The sequence below is a fragment of the Nipponia nippon genome, unplaced genomic scaffold (assembly GCF_047370975.1).
Source record: "Nipponia nippon isolate SJK-2023a ecotype South Korea unplaced genomic scaffold, ASM4737097v1 scaffold_4, whole genome shotgun sequence".
Classification (NCBI taxonomy): domain Eukaryota; kingdom Metazoa; phylum Chordata; class Aves; order Pelecaniformes; family Threskiornithidae; genus Nipponia; species Nipponia nippon.
Window position 1 is genome coordinate 27391501 of NW_028262358.1, and position 17192 is coordinate 27408692.

At 41.4% G+C, this 17192-nt stretch overlaps 1 protein-coding gene across 1 annotated transcript; it reads right to left on the minus strand.

Moving 5' to 3' along the window:
- Positions 1-5277: 5277 nt before the first annotated feature.
- Positions 5278-16137, minus strand: COX7A2L (cytochrome c oxidase subunit 7A2 like). The gene is made up of 3 exons (XM_087774794.1): positions 15979-16137; positions 7350-7484; positions 5278-6453 (listed from the first exon to the last, which is right to left on the minus strand). Exons 1-3 carry the CDS (start codon positions 16048-16050, stop codon positions 6310-6312), a joined length of 351 nt encoding a protein of 116 aa, XP_087630920.1. The 5' UTR covers positions 16051-16137; the 3' UTR covers positions 5278-6309.
- Between the last annotated feature and the right edge of the window lie 1055 nt (positions 16138-17192).

Consider the following 17192-nt stretch of genomic DNA (forward strand, 5'->3'; position numbering starts at 1 on the left):
ACTGCTATTGACAGATTTTCCTATTTTTACTCAGTTCGGTTTATCCTGTACAAATTAAATAAAGAACATGGGATTTGAGTCTGTAATCCAGGAAATCCGTATTACGTAGGTTTTTCTCGCAACCTGTTGGTCAGTGAAAGTAAAAAACATGCCACACACAGATGAGAAATTTCTTGAAGTGGCATGTGCCTCTCTGAATTGTTTAAACATTTTAATATTGTCATACTTGGGTATTGTATTATGATTACATTTTCTACATATTGCAGTACAGAGGGATCAAATACACAGCTTTTCTGCAGGCAGACCTGATAGGTGTTATTGTCTAGCAAGCCATTCTTCAGTGGCCATGGAAGGCTGTTACAGAGCTTTAGAAAGGCCTCCAGGTGAACTTGCTGGGAAACCAGCAAACAAGTCTCTGAGATTGCCAGAAATCATTCTTTCAGTCTGTTTTTAAAGTATGCTTTTCTGAAAAGGGAGTGTAAGAAGGGCACAGTGCTACAAGCTGTTTAATTGGTTTCTCCACGTGTTGGTGAACCTATGTGGACTCCAGCCTGCTTTATTGCAACGTAGGGTTTTGCTGCTGCTGCTGCTGTTGTTTCAGGAGAGCCTGAAGTCTTGACTCCTGTTAATTCTGCAGGGTCATGCTGCTAACAATGAGTATGCTGAAGTGTGTTTTTTGGTTTGCATATGAGCAGAGTTGCTTAATCAGTTCCAATTAGAAGACTAATACATTTTCCTTAGGCTTATGCAAGAATAAGCTTTAACAAGTAGCACTTGTTCTTTATGCCAGAAAAGCTGCATTTCATTAGTGCTGCTCTCTTGGCTACACGTCAGGATCAAGTTGGTGGAATTGACACTTACGACTTCTCCATTCCTCTGAACATGTTCTCCTTGCCTCCTTCCAAAGAAGTGCTGTTATGGTTTTAGTTTAAGGGAAGATGCAATTTGCACCTATGCAGTATTGTGGATTAGACAATGCTCAATCTTCTCTTGCGAGTAGATAACCAACTAAAGATTACACAGATAATCTCCCTTACATGTAACAAGAACTATGCAAAACGCTAAGGATGGCTTTGTGAGGTTGGAAGAACATCTGGTTTATGGTGCCAGGTCATACTGAACTCTGCTACGGATGCTGTTAGCTGTCTCCGCTCTATGCCTCACGTGGAAGTTTTGTAATGGACGCGCATTATAATTAATGCCTGAATTTCTAATATCGGGCACATAAAATTTGGGCTCAGTGATGAAATCAGAAAGGGATTCCAAGATGTTTTGAGGGAGCAACACACCATAAACAGATAAAGCAATTAATAGCTACATTAATGTGTGTGACTGAACTGCAAGGAAGATATAAAAATCGTAACATGGCTCAAAGTGTAAGAATGTTGCAGGGAAGAAGTATTTCCTATATTTCTTTGAAAATACAGTCAGGCGTTTGGAAGCTGCAAGTCCTTTGATGCCCCTACACTTGCACACCTGTAGAACAGCTTCTTCAAAGACTTGCCACTGTGGTAAGGGGTTCACCTGTGTACCTAGAGTGGATGTAAGCTGCTGGGTTGACAGGATCATGTACTTCACAAAGGAGATTTCCAGGGCTTGTTCCAACTTGCAGAGAAAAAATACATGTGACAAATGTATACCTTCTGAGATGAATATTTCAGAAGTTCTCTTGAAGCACTTAGAAACAATTTCATTCCTTTTGTGGCACAGAATATTTTAAAAATGCTGTGAAAAAAAGTAAACTAGAAAACTTTTTGTGGTCTTTAAGAATAAAAATGTGGGAGTGAGGAAGGGAGAAAAGTGATGGTGGTATGCAGCTGACGTGAAGTGAGGCAGAGTACTTCCCCCTCCCTCCCACCCCCTAGTTTTGCTGCACTGGATCCACTGGCAAAGTCATTTAGAAAAATGTCTTAGCATGGAGTATCGTCTCTCTTTGGAGCCAGAGGATGATGAATGCCGCCTTGTAGGCCAGATACGGGTTGCCTGCAAGAGACTGCGGGGCGGAATAGAGCCTTGAATTTAACTGTCTTGTATTTTGAGATAATTAATGTACAAGTAAAACGGTTCCTTCTGTCTACTGCTATACCCAAAAGCAGTCTGGGATCATATAAGAAGTGCCAGGAGATAAGATCTGGTACTAGTGAGATTCCATACTGATACTTGATAGAGCATACCCTATTTCTTGATCCACAGGCATGCTTGCACTCCCTTTCACAGCAAATATGCTTGTACTTCTTAGCAATCTGTGCATCATTTGCACTGCAGCTAACTGGAATTGATTCAAATTAATAATCTTTAATAAATTAAGATGCAATTAGTACTGAATATGCAAAATACTTAAAAGGTTGTTTTTCATGCCTATTGCTAAAATTAATGCTTAGATTACAGGCAAGTTCTTCCCCCTTTCCATTTTAAAACAGAGATCGAACTTTGGCTTCCTGTGAAACTTTTCACTGAGGTTAAGGGCTGGAAAGGAAAAATGTTAGTATACTATGTCATAAAATGCAGGTAGCTTGCAACTTTTTTTTAGAACAGTTTAGCATGATTTTACATGTATCTTACCCAATACATGCATTTTTTTCTCTTTGCATAAAAGCATCTGGATTTTTTACATTTTAAGATCTGCAGAGGTAACAGTTTGTGACAGGAGGGGAAAAAACTGATCTGTGACTCTTCTGAAGCCTCTTAAAAGGCTTGAATTTCGAGGAAGGAGGGTAAAGAGGGAGTAAGTACTATCTATATATGTGTGAGGAAACAGCTCTTAAGCACTCTCTTCAGCTTTTTGATGTCTAAGATTAGATTCCCATTTTCCTAGTTTCTCTTGCTTTCATTCCTTACAGTGCCTTTTAATTTGACAAGCTCTAAGGCAAAATCAATCAATTAATGTCTTAGTATTGAAATAATCAGTCTATTGACAATTTAAAATGTTAAGGCAAAAGCCTGTTGAGACGGTACGGTCATACTGAAATACTGTGGAGGAATCCTCTCCTTAATATACTTTTATTTTTAAAGCTGCTGAAAGACATACGTGCATACTACCAACATCTTCTCAAGTGCATTTATTCTAATACTCCCACATAAAAAGTAGGGAGGGAGATCTTATTTAAAAACCATTATGAAGATATAACTATTGAATTCAAGTTGCCAGAGAGATCATTTAAGAAGGAAAACCACTGTCTCTCAACAATAAGATAATGCCATGGGGGACGGATGATTATCCATGAGATAATGTTATTCCCGAGTATTGTAAATCTCGGCTCCTTTCCCTTCCAAACACAGCACCTTGGGGTATGAGAGCTTATTATAATTTATTCTCTACTGTGCGTTCAAGCCAAAACACTGGAGTGTAAGCTATCACTTAAAAATGCATCTTGTTTTCTCAGTTCTCGGTGCTGGTAGGTTGCATAATTTCTAAGACAAAACTGAGAGGGTCTTTAAAAATAAAAGCAGAACATAACACACATGTAATGAAGTTGTAGTACCCAAGTCAGATTGTTACTTCTGGGGATGACAATTCAAAATATTGAAGTAGCCTTCTTGACGCTGCAATTCACTCCTTACTTAGGACCTTATTTAACATCAGGCCAGGGACAGACTACTCCTTTTAAAGGTAAGGGTGTTCTTGGAGGCTTAAGAATAAGATTATTAGGTTTCTTTGTCACAATCAGTAATTCAAACCACTTAAACCCTCTTGAATCCTCATAGAAGTCTGGCATCGGAAATATTTTTAGACAGATATTTAACGGACCTTTTTTTCTAGGAAGAAAAAGAATTTACCATGTTGTAATTTCTTTATGATGATCTCAAAACTAATTGAGAAAAGGCGGCAAGATCTTGCTGCTGCAGCCTAACCTTCTGGTTACAGCTTGCAAGCTTTCCTGTTCTTCAGAGCACTTTGCTGTAGGAATATAGAAATGCAGTCTCCTCTTTCTGTCACGACTGGAGCCCTGCCCAGTGGCTGCAGACAAGCAATGCTTCTTTGTTCTTTAACCTCCAACTGAATGAGGGATGCGAATCTGACAAGCAGAAGCACCATTCTCATCCTGCTTCAACTGCGTCAGCTTTTTTGAGAATGGCAAAGTGAAAATAGTTTTTCAAAAACCAAACACTGGGGAAAAAAAAAAAAACAAACAAAATTTGATGGTGTTTTCTTTTCCCTTTAGCACATGTGTTTTTAGCTGCTGACAAAGAGCTGGAAAAAGCTAGACCCAGGGCAACAGGAAGGGAATTCTGATATCCATAGCTCCAACCATGACCTCTGTATCCATGAACCCAATCTCCTACTTGAGTTCCCTTTAAGAAAGCTGGACCTGAGTGACAAGGCTGTTGTTGTTCCTTCCACAAGCCCTTGGTAGAGTAGTTCTACTGCTTAATGAGCTATGGGATAACAGTTTAGTTACTTTATACACACCTGCCTTAGCAACAAGCAGAAAGTTGTTATCCTCTATGTGAACTCTAAAAATAGTTGTTTTTCAAAATAAAAAAAAAAAAAAATCCATCAACCCCCCTGCCCCAAAACAAAACAACTAAGAGCACAGAAATTCTCTGAGCAAAACCCATCCTCGTGAAAATCTACCTGTCAAGTTTGTGTGCAAAGTACCCTTTATTAGAAGATTCTTGTAGGCAGTGCTTAATATATGATATGCAGGGCAGACAGACAATAACCTACTATACTGCTTTCTCTTTCTCTTTTGTTTCCTTTTTTTTTTTTTTTAATTTAAATAGGATTTAACAGCCTACAGCACAAGTGCTATGGAAGCATGGGCTACTGAGGATAAAATATTTTATCAGCAGAGGCAATACGGCTGTTAATTCTTGGAGAACTTAGTTATTCTCTGCTATTCGTTGAGTCTTGCTGTCCTTACAAATTTCTTTTTCAGTGGCTTAATCTCTCCCATCCTGAAATACCAACGTTGACTGAAACCTGAGATCACAGTACAAGCTGCTATTTTCTTTCCCATGGAACAGTAATAAGGCTTTGATATAACTTGACTGGAAAAAAAAAAAAGAATCTTTTTAGTAAAAGATTGAAGCAATGGGAATTCTATGTTCCTTTATCAATTGTTTTCCTTATTTACATGGAAGATGGTTTCTGCACAGTTCTGGGAGAGATGGGTCTTTACAGAGGCCAGTGAATCCATGCTTATCCAGAGTCTGGGTGACCAAGAGTGAATACTTGATCCTCATAGACAGAGGAGGATCTATCAAATTAGAGGACGCTTTTTGTGAAAACTTGTGTGAAACTTGCAGTTCAAGGCTATGATATTACAAGGGAACGAGAATTAATAAAGGGGTTTATTGGCTTCTCTTTCTTCCACCCACTCAGCAAAGGAAACATGTATATATCTGTGTACATAAATAGATATGTGCGTGCACTGAAAATAATATGCAGCTGAGCAATGACAGTGACCTGTTTCACCAAAAACCATAGTTAAACAACCACTGAGTTCTGAGAGAGAGTTTTAAGAGGATTACCATCTCAAAAAGATTACAGTAAGGTAGCTAAATCAATTGTCTGGTTTGAGATCTACATGTTGAACTTAAACAAAAGTGTACCAATATGTTTATTTCACTACCAGGCCAGCTGAAGTGGTCTGAAGCTTCCAAGACTTGCCAGTTTTATTATTCATGTAGTTATCTTTATTGCACAATAAGACAGTTTGACAAATGAAAGTCCAAAAACTGGTATAACTGACGCTACAATACTGGTGCATTCTGCAGCATACAGTGATGCGAACATTATGGAATAAATCCACTTTAAATGCTCCAAGGAGATAAGCCCTTTGTCCTACCACCAGAGGTACAAATATTTAATAATACACCAGCATTTGGAAAAGTTCCACTGCCACCTGCTTATGTAAAATGAGCTGTGTATGACAGAAACAGGTTCCCAGTATGTTATAACAACTAAAGGATTTGCTTTTACTGTTTTGGAAACCAGCAGCATCCTCCCACTAAGGAATGTGGAGCATAGCCCACAAAGTATTTGTTCTGTCCTATCTCTAACATTGTTTAAGTTGGGGGAGGGAAGGAAGGAAAAGCTTAACTTTCTCCAACTGTTCATACACTCCTGCAAGACAACAAATGCAAAGCTACAACCATATGTTAAAATGATGTCTTTAAGTCTGTTTATATTGGTTTCTAGAACACATAAGGCAACCAATTTAAAAACATTTTCTCCAAGAAATTTGATCTGAATAATCCACTTTATGAACCTTGTACGATCACAGAATTAGAGCAAGTGCAAAGAGATACATGCAGGAGATCCTTCAGAGAAGTGTCATGAGTCCCACGAGTTCTGGTTCATTTTTACTTTTGGTTTCTTGGTTGTGAGGCCATGTACAGTGCTACTAGACAGTAGATAGTCCCGCCTATTGTTAGAGCCATAGTGGTCCGATAAAGCAGCTTATCTGGAACTCCTCGTTTCAGGTGTACTGGCAGTCCATCTGCTTTCTGTGGGAAGAGTTTAGAAAGAAAACAAACAAAAAAAGAAATGAAGACCCATACCAAGGCCATAAGGAACAAGCTACCTCAGGTAAATTAAGAGACTTCCATGAGGGAAGCCGCCTGACAAATAGACTGTCTACAATCAAGTGTATTATGTGCTTTTTGTTTAGCAAGACAAATGCAAAGGCAAGTTAATTTTATTAGCCAAAGCTGTTAAGTGCAGGCAGAAAGAATACATCTTGAAATACTTCTAAAGAGGACCTGGATGGGAAAAGTGTCACTAACAAAAGAACGTGAAAAGATATGTATAAAAAATTATTCACCAAGTCAGACTGACACATTCCAAATGCAAGTGGCATGTAAGAGAGAAAAGGGAACATTATATCAAGCACATTCTTGATGTTTTTAAAAAAATGCTTAACTGATTTGTTTTATGAAAAGTCCTAGTATGCTGAGAAATGGTATAGCTAACAAACTGGCTTTGAAAACTTTATTGCGCTTTTCTTATACTGCATTACAAACAGCTTCAGTAATATTCAAATTATTATACACAAAACAGTAACGATCTGCTTTGCTCCTCCAGATATGCTTTAAGACATACACTTGGATTCCCAGACAGAAAGTACTTCCAATAGTCAAATAATACAATAAGCATATTCTGAAGCCAGCCAAAAGACAATGTTACTAGACTTCCCACTTTCAGTATTTACCTCCTATACAAGGCGCATATACCTTGTAGCATAGTAGAAGTATACAGGTTATACTGTACTTGAGACTTTCTTAACTAGATTTTACAAAATTTTGGTATGGCAGAATGACAAAAATAATTAACCACATTAAAATAAGGAAAGATATGTCCCACTTTCCAGTTTTCTTTAAGTTACTCTCAAAGTTGTTGTTACCTGAAAAAGTTTCTGTAGGTCTGGCACCTTGTTTTTACCCAAGAAAGAATCGGTTGCTGGTAAATCTGAAGCAAGTTTAGTTGTTGTCCCAAAAATCAGAGCTGGGGATTCAGTGGAAACTATTGGTTTGAGTCCCTGCATAAATAAAGATTAAAATATCAAGGTATATAGCACTTGCAAATGTACCAATTGTCACACTAGGCAGTCACACTGCCAGTCATTACAAGGATACATTACAAAGAATATTTATCTGGTATGAAGGCATGTGACAGTGAGCTAAAGACACATTGTTGGTCCACTCATTTCTCAGCTACAACTTTGGGTCAGGGCTTAGCAAGGAGAACAGAAGCCTCCTTTCTGATTTCTTCATGACATAAATTTATAGCTATCATAAATTTTCCTGTGCTGGTGCTTGGTCCAAGTTGCTGCTTGTTTTTCGCACATAGTCAAGACTATCTAGGGCTGTATCTGAGTAGCAGGATTAGAAGCAGGGAATCCCTGATGCTTGGGTCAAACAGAGTGACGAGACTTCAATGAACTCTTCCTCCTGAATGCTGCAAGCAGTAGCCATAAATAACTGGGCTTTAAATAATTTGGATGTATAGTTTGAGAAGGAAAAAAAGAAAAAGGGTTAGGATCACTTGTTTCATACAGAAGTAGGAAGTGGTGCTCAAGGACACTCCAGAAGCCCTGACATGGTGGATATTTTATGCAGGTGTAACTACATCCTATAATTCACATGCTGCTGCAACTTTCCATACCTCAATGTACTCCCCGTGAGCCACATAACTTAATTTCCTTTTGGTTCAGACAGTTGTACTCTACATTTGCCATAATTAAAAACTACATAACCCAGTTCTATGGATGAGAGTAAAGGCACAAAGTCATAGCCATCATAAGGTGCCCTCCCTGCCTTTATTATTAGTTAGATTTAACAGTTACGCCTGTACACGTGGCAGTGATGTACATGCCTGTACACATTATGGCTCCTGAAACAGCTGTAATTTTTTTTTCTAACTTGCCACAGAAATTAAAAGCATTGTACAAGTAGGTTAATGCAATAGGTTTTCATTACAAACAGAAGCAGCAATTGCTCTCCATGGCTTAAGTTAAAGCTGCAATGAAATTCTAGTTTCTGTTCAAAGGACTAGTTGATGCATTTTTGTATTTAAGAGAACTGCCTCAACAGTATTTGGAGCTGGAAGCAGACTGGCACTCTTTTTCTCTTATGCCTGCCATAGACCAGACATGTTTTCCCATATATAAATTCTCTAAATTCTCTGCTACAAGAGGCATCTTCAACAGAAAGACCAGATTTCTCAACATCCCACAATAGCCTAGGTAATGGTCATCAGGGCTCTGTTCTGAAGACATGCATCCAGCTTCCCACTTTTCTAGTGCCTGAATTAATATTAGCATCCATTTGTGACCTTCTTGGTTATGTTTTGAAAGACAGCAGCCAAAACTGGATTCTCTGACACATTCAGTAACTAGCGCCTTCCTACTGAACAGGCTTGCGCAGAAGGTAAGTACTGACTTATTTAAGACTAAGCAGTTCTGGTCACACCAGTAAGAAGGAAACATCTAAGAAACTATTACTAGCCAGGGGAAGTTACTGGTTATATATTCAAGGCTAAGTACGAGCTATGCCAAAATACTTGAAGAAAGTAATTTTGGAGTAGTATTTTTGTCTGTAAGAACTTCAAGTACTTTATTAGATTTGTCTTTAAAAGGTTGGTGATTTGATAGAAAGGACTATAGAACAGATGTTTATACCAAACGTGCAGGCGACTTTTTCTCCAAAACTTTTCTTGCCTCCTTGATTGTTAGGATCGCAGCAATATTCACCTTTCATCTTCCTTTAAGTTTCCACTTCTGAATCTCACTTTTGCATTCCTGAGGGCCCAACTTTTTCAGGAGCAGTCTTTGAGATCACTTCAACAGTTAATAGATCACTGCAATTCCTGCTTGTTGTGATCATGCCTATTTTATTTCATGACCTATCTATCTGTAGTGTATAAAAATGGAAAATGCTGTGAATTGGAGTAAGTTGCAAACTTCTTCAAAGAGTTCCATGATAAAGATACTTCTTTCATTGTTCCTAAACTCACAGATAGGGGGCTTAAAAATGTGAATAGCAACACCTACCATTTGTGAGCACTAAAACTCCTGCCTCTACAGGATATCACCTGGATGCACGACATACTCTATGGCTTACTATCAGAATAGTGAAATCAGTTGTGTTAACTATAAGTTATCACGTACTTTTTCAGGCTTTAGAAATATATTCCTGTTCAGAGAGACAGAAGATCCCCTTCTGTTGGAGCAATAGCAGATTCAAACCTGACTCAAGTGACGAGATTCATCATGAAATCAAATGAAACTATTTCAGAAAACTCATATAATCATCAGTGTACTGTTGTAAATTACTTCCAAAGCAGCATGGCACCAGTTAGGAACATCACACATCAATTTAAATAAAAATAATTTATATGGTTCATTGGCTTCAGGAAAGACTACAATAACAAAACACACGCTGCAGAAGAGAGACAGTTCAGTCTGCCTAACACAGACACTGCGTTAATCAGGGTCCCTCACCCCAACATAAAAATCTACTTGAATTCCATCCATGAATTGTGAAACTTGTGGTCAGCTCCAACCAAGCTCAGCTAAATTAGTGTAACTGTGTGGCTGTTCCAACTGGGTACTTGTCTGCGTTTATTGCGAGAAAGTGGCAAGTGCTTTATCTCACACCCAGCGGCTTGCTAAGTTTAGCGTGGCTGAAGAGAAATCCTCAGTATTACACATAAGAATTTCAGTACAGATCATTTTTTAAGCAAGTCATTAAGGCACGTTAAATGATCTTAACTGTCACTTGTATTTAACATGACTAAAACTGCAGGTTTGTTTTGTAACATCAGTATCTCACTACACTCAAGATAGTACTGAGGAATGAATGCCTCTACACATTTGACTTGCGCTTCATAAGAAAATGTTTTATATTGATAATTCCTATCCTGATGATATTAAGGTGTTAATCTTTTATTTCTAATCATGTTAATAGGAATTTCTTCCAATTCTTGGACAAAGTACAGCAGATGTACTTGTGCAGAAGAGTCAACATCAGCTGATTTCATCAGCACACTACAGCAATGACTTTGTCAAATGCTGCAGTCCTCAATGAAAGGTCAGGACACGTAGCTAATCCAAAACAACAAACAAAATTCTCTGCCTACCCTTCTGTAAAGTGTGTTTGTTTTCCTGTCAGAGGTCTGAAGGTCTTAGGACCCAATCTATCTGTTGTTTGGCCAACATGCTCAAAGTTAAAACAAACTTACGCCTTGCCAGCATGGATTCCCAAGCTAGATTTACATTTTCCTGACAGCATAAAACAGTTAAGGATATGGAGCACAATCTAATGGAGATAGCACCACACTTAAGTTTTTAAATGTATGGGGAATTGCTCAAACAGATCAGAGAATGAGAAAGTAGAGAAAACTGAGGTAAGGACCAAAATGAAAAGGGGAAACAGGAAAGAAAGTTATGCTGAGAATTATTATTTCAGAACACACATTGAAGTAACTTTATGAACTTGCTGACCTAGTCACTTCTAACCTAAATAGCACGTCCTTCATAGTAGGACATACCTCACTGTATGAGGTTAAATATATTTGTTACCACTAACATAAGGATGCTTTTAGGTAGGATCACTTGAGGCTTTGTTTGTATTGGGATGACACACTTAAGTGACTTTGTGTACATTTTAAGTATCATCTACAGCATAATATGTTAACCATTATAGTTTCTCAATGAACTCCAAGCAATTCGTAACAGCTAAAATCAAAAGATCTGTGGTTTGTGGGGATTTTAAATAGCTACAGGCAAAATAAGTTGTATCAACTGAAGATATGGTAGTATGACTAAATTTCTACTAGGACCATGGTCAGCCTTGTAGAACTAGGGAAAAGTTCATGTAGGCATCTTCACCTGATGGTATTTGAAACCTGTCCCAGTATTTATACTTCAAACATAAACTAACTCTTTGACTTAATAGTTTTTATTGTATTTGTAATGGTTATGGCACTCATCATCCTCCTAAATATGAGTAGTAGTTATTAACCTATTTGACTCCTCACCTGTACTAGCTGAGAAAGTTTCTGTGTATTCAAACAGGCTAAATTGTTCATACTACTTTACATAACTTTGTTAAATGCAAAATTAAGTCATCTATGAATACTAAGATTAGAGATGGAAAGAACAATACAGGTTTCAAACTAAGAGATTTTTTTTTTGTTAGTATAAGCTGTTAGTTATGTTACTGTCAGCAAAAGAATTTCTGAAATACATTCTGACTGATATTTTGCAAGCCCACAATAAGCTTAAACATGCATCAGAATGTAACAGTACAGAATAGAGCGAAGAATTATACTGCATATTTGACCAAGCAAAATTTGAATTGCAGGATGTCTTCATTTTTCCAGAAACATCAAGATAAATAGAAGAATAAAAAGCAAACCATTTTAAATGCTGAGCTATGGTTTTATTAAATACAGCAATGAAATCAATAGGAAAAGATTTAGTTCGTTTTGGATTTAACATCTACTTACTCATGTGATCCCTTTCATATTTTAATCTCTATTTATAGCAAACAATTTTATCAGACTGATGCATCTGAACTTGGGAGTAGAGTCAAACTAAAAAAAAAAATTCTACCAAAAAGCTGGCCTAAGAACCTTGTAAAAAGGGATTGAAGGTAACTATTTAAAATGTAGGTATTCTATTGCATAGCACATTTGCGTGCCACAGTTGAGGACTAAGCCATGTGAATGGTGAGCCAGATATGAAAGACAGTGTTTCTTTCACCAATATGAAAAAAAACACATTTATAAAGCAAGACAATATTCATGACTTATGTGAAATGCTCCTGCTTGGATACAATCTCATCTTCTCAACTACATTCTCTCAAAGATTAGGTTTTAACATTTCAGTGATGACACTGAAATGAAATACAGTGTGCGATGATGACCTAAATATAAATCATTACAATGTTCTAGAAGAAAAGTATTTCTGTTCCTTGGACATTCTCTTTCCTGCCTTGCAGAGCACAGAAGTGAGATCTACCTAGAATTTTTTTTTTTCTATCTGCAATAGCTATATGTGAAACTAGTTTTGCATAGACCCTTTACAAAACAATTCTGATATATGACACTACAGCATTTTAATCTAGAAGATGTCAAGAATTCAGAATTTATCGTGTCTTTCTGTATCTAGTGCAATAATATTCTTATATACCTAATATTCATTAACAGAACGTGAGATAACAGAGAATTCTGTATTCCCCTCTTGTCTCGCTTCTGCCATTTTAATCCCAAAAAACAAAGATGTACTTAAAATGGGATGATTGTTATAATGTAATGGAGCCTGCTGAACAGAAAGGTAAGCAATACTCCACAACCTGGGCTCCAGAAGCCACGAGTGTTGTCTTTAGAACAATTCTACTCCAGGTGGTTATCAGAGCTTTCTGTATTTCTGTGCTGAGGCTTTTCTTGTAGGATCTTAAAAAGGATGCATTATTTGCAGAAAAATAGTCACAATGACCTAGAGACTAATACACAGTGTTCTAAGCTATATTCTTCCAGAAAGGAGGTACTTTACTGCTTGGGCTTGAAGCCCTCCCCCCCGCCCCCAGTGGTAACCCTAACCTTTGCTTTCTTCTACACAAATGAAGTGTCAATTAATGTTTATTCTTGAATATAACTTCGTGTAGAAGAGGTAAGAAATGCCTCAAACACTGCAATAGTGGCAAGAGTGTTTTCTAGCACAGGTGCCTGTTGGACATACTCTCAATAAACAGACATACTTTTAGACTAGAACATACTATTTATTCTGCTGTCTTCCCTGTGCCCTGCACCTCCACCCCCCAATACCTACCCAGGAAGCTTTCCGAAGAGTGATGGTGAAAGAGGAGGATAAAAACCTTCTTGGGACAGAAACTGCCATATCAGAAAGTCACTGGTACCTCAATGTTTACTTAAGATCATAGGGTAATTTAGGATGGAAGGGCCCTCTAATGCTTTTCAGTCCAAACTGAGGTGAAACCAGGTTGCTGCGGGTTGTCTGGTCTGGCCTTGAAAGCCTCCAAGGATGGAGACTGCACAACCTCCCCGGGCACCCACTCCACTGCCTGACTGTTCTCACCATGAAAATGTCTTTCCTTATATCCAGTTTGAACTTCTCTTGTTGCAGCTTAAGCCTGTGGCCTTTTGCCCTCCCACCATGCACCACTGTGCAGAGCCTGACTCCATCATCTTGATAACCTCTCTGTAGGCACTGGCTGGCTCGTCTTAGGTCTGCACGTGCCCCCTCTCCCCTATACCTTCTCTCCTCCAGGTAGAACAAGTCCCGTTTCCTCATCCTTGCCTCACAGGGTCCATGCTCTGGCCCCCCAACCATCCTGGTGACCTCTGCTGAACTTGCTCCAGTTGATCAAGAACATTCCCATGCTGGGGGGCCCACAACTGGATGGAGTCCCTAGATGCGATCCAACGAGTGCTGAGTAGAGGGAGATCGTCACTTTTCTTAATCTACTGGCTATGCACATGGTGATACAGCCCAGGATGCTGTTGGCCTTCTTTATGGGTAGGATGTGCTGCTGGCTCATGCCCAGCTTGCTGTCTGCCAGCACCTCTAGAATCTCTACCACAGGCTGCTCCCACCAGCCTGTCAGCTCCCAGCTTGTATCCCTGCCAGGGGCTCTTCCTTCCCACATGCACAATTTTGCCTTTTTTCCTCATGGAAATTCCTAGTGTTCCTGTCAGCTCATTCCTCCACAGTGAATGGCAGCTCTACTTCAAACATTTTGGAGCCACTGCCTTGATGTCTTCTGTAAACTTTACAAGAGTGCACTCTATTGCCTGCTCCAGGTAACTGATAAAGTCCTGCAGTAACCTCCAGTATTCCACTTGTTATGAGCATCCTAGCAGAGTATGACACATTAACCACTATCCTAAGCCTGATCATCCACTTCTCTGAACCTTTCTAATTGTCTATCCGCCTAAACTATAACATTTTTAACTTCAAAAAAATTCAAAATTAAAAACTTTGTGCTTGGTCTGCACCCCTTGAAACCATTTGAGATTTTACAGAAGCTTAATACAATATGCTTGCTTGCGGAAAAAGACTGGATTTTCCAAGTAAAACTTGCATAGTCGAGGATATCCAAGAAAGCAGAACTGTAAAGTAGGTTGCTAACAGAATTAGGCTAAGAATGAATGAAACAGAGTTATTTGTGTATCACAACAATACACATTAGTCTACAAGAATGTAGTATCTTTCAGTTACCTTTTATCAAGGAGTTTATCAGGAAAAAGACAAACCATAACTTTGACTTCATTTCTGTGTGTACACATGTAGCTACCTCTTTTTTTTTTCTTCTTCTTCGTTAAAAACCTCAAGTTATATCAGATATGTTTGCTCTCTGGAGGCAGTTCTTTGTCAGGTTGACTTTTTAAAAATCATTCTTCCAATCCTTAACTTCCAGGTTGGGGTTTTTGATTACTAAACTGTAATAACGTAAGTTGTTTTTCAAAGTTTACTCAGAAACTTGACCATGGTATAGCAACCATGCTGCATTTGTCCCATGACAAAATCACCTTGCAAGTCTTCCTAGTATTACTTGGGAATCTATGTTGATGAACATAAAAGCAAACAAGTTCTGTGATTTCTTTTCACCAATGTGCAGCTCTTTAATGACTTGAAACGTCTGATGTAATCGGGATCTATTCTCCCCTTCTCAGCTCCCCTCCACTCCCACAGAATTAACCATGTACTTTAACTATAAAGTATGGAAAGTATAAGCCTATTTAATGCAACCTTTAACCTGTATGCAACTAGTAAATATGTCAGCATCATGCAGAGTAAAGGCTGCTTTTCATTTTGCTTTAAACAAGCTTCTATAGATGTGTGCCCTGTCTAACAAGGGTTTTAATGCTTTCAATAATTAGTTTTTCTGCATGCATAGACAAGAGAGGGGGACTAGCTACACTGCTGTTTGGATTTGCCAGCTATGATTTTAAAACACCACCAGCCACTGTTCTAGCTCGGGGACAGTCCTACATCACAGAAGTGTGTTAATTTCTTGCGATAACACCCAATACATCCCAAAACTGAACCGAGCGGTGCACGGCGGAACGAAGCACCTCGCCCAAGGTCACACGACAGGCCAGGCTCGCTAGGCGCACTGCGGGATGCGCACAGCGGGCGCGGCAGATTCCGCCCCCCCGCAGCGAAATAAACGCCACCAGGCCCCGAAGCCCCTGCCGGGGCGGCGCGGGGCGGCGGGCGAGGCCATCCCCACAGCAGCAGCCAAGCGCCCGCCGCCCGCGAGCATGCACTCGCCCCGCAACTCCAGCTCCCCGCCACCCTCGCCGCCACCGCGCGGGGCTCGGCCCCAGCCCTGCCGCCTCCACCGGCTGGGGCTCCCACGGCCGCCAGAGCCGCCCGCCCCGGAGGGGGGCGGCGGGCGCGGCTCCTCCAGCGGCGCTGGGGAGCGAATGGCGCCGCGCAAGGAAGAGGACAGCGAAGGTCACCGCCGGGAGGGGGCCCAGGGGGGCGGCGGCGGCCCCGGTACCTGGGGGTTGTAGGCGGCGGAGGCCGCTGCCCCGACCAGCCTCTGCGTGAAGCCGTTGAACTTGTAATACATGGTGGGGGCCACCGGACCGCGCGCTCCCAACGGCCCACCGGCTGCGACGCCTCCCGCGGAAGGACCCCAGCCGGCTTTTTGCGACGCCGTAACGTGCAAGGGCCCGCCGACTCGAGCACCCCGCCACGAACGCCTGCGAGCGGTGAGCACGGGAAGCAGCCAAAGGCGAGGGGTAAAAAAAAAAATCTGGCGAAATACACGAGTCGTTACTAAAGCAGTGGGAGCGCCTCTCTCCCTCGAATGTCTGCCGCTCTGAAAGTGAGGCTGGCGGCAATTTTTCAGTCAGGCAACGGGCTGGGCCCCTAAGAGGCCGAGCCCTAGTGCGCGTGCGCACCGCTGCCCGCCGAAGGGCACCGGTGGCGGGCTGCCGGCTCGCCGCAGGTGGCCGGGAGGGCTTCCGCCAGCCAATCAGCGCAAGAGGGAGGCGAGGCCCCGCCCCCCCACCGGGAGGGCGGGCTGGGGCGGGTGGGCAGCAGCCGGGGTTGCGGCCGCTGCGGCGGCTCCACGGTGCCGCAGGCGCGGCGGGGGCGGCTCGGCGGGAGGTACACGGAGGGGTAAAACACGGCTGGTGGGCCTGGTGGTCGCCCCGCGGGGGCCCAGCCCGCCCTTCCCCTCCTGAGGGCTGGCGGCTCCGGCTCTCCCTCAGGCCGCCGCCGTTTTGCCGCCGCTGAGGTAGTCGCGGGTGTCCGGCGTGCCTCTGCGCCTTCGGTTCGGCGGCGGCTTGTTTTGAAGTGTTTGTTTTCTGGTAGACATTAAGAAGGGCCTCAGCGGGTCTCTTTCCTGGGCCTTAATCTGCGTGTCGCCAGTCTATCATGTCTTCCTTTCTCTCCCACCGTCTTTCGAAAACATCTGAAATCTGTAATTTGTTTCACAAAATAAGGCTTTCATGAAGTGAAGTCAGCAGGATGAACTAGGGGGATGTGATGTGGTGCTGCTTGTGTTGTGAATTCCATCTCCCCGAGGAGCCCGGCCGCCCTAAGGCCGGCGGCACAGCGCGGCAGGGTTTTGCCGTGCTTCCAGCTCAAGGGCCTGCGGGCGGTGAGTGGTCCCTTGGCTGCTGCCCGCGCCTTGGGTCAGAGGCGGCTGCCAGCTGGGAGGTTCTTGGGAGTAATCCAGAGCATCCTGCTATTACCAAGAGTCTG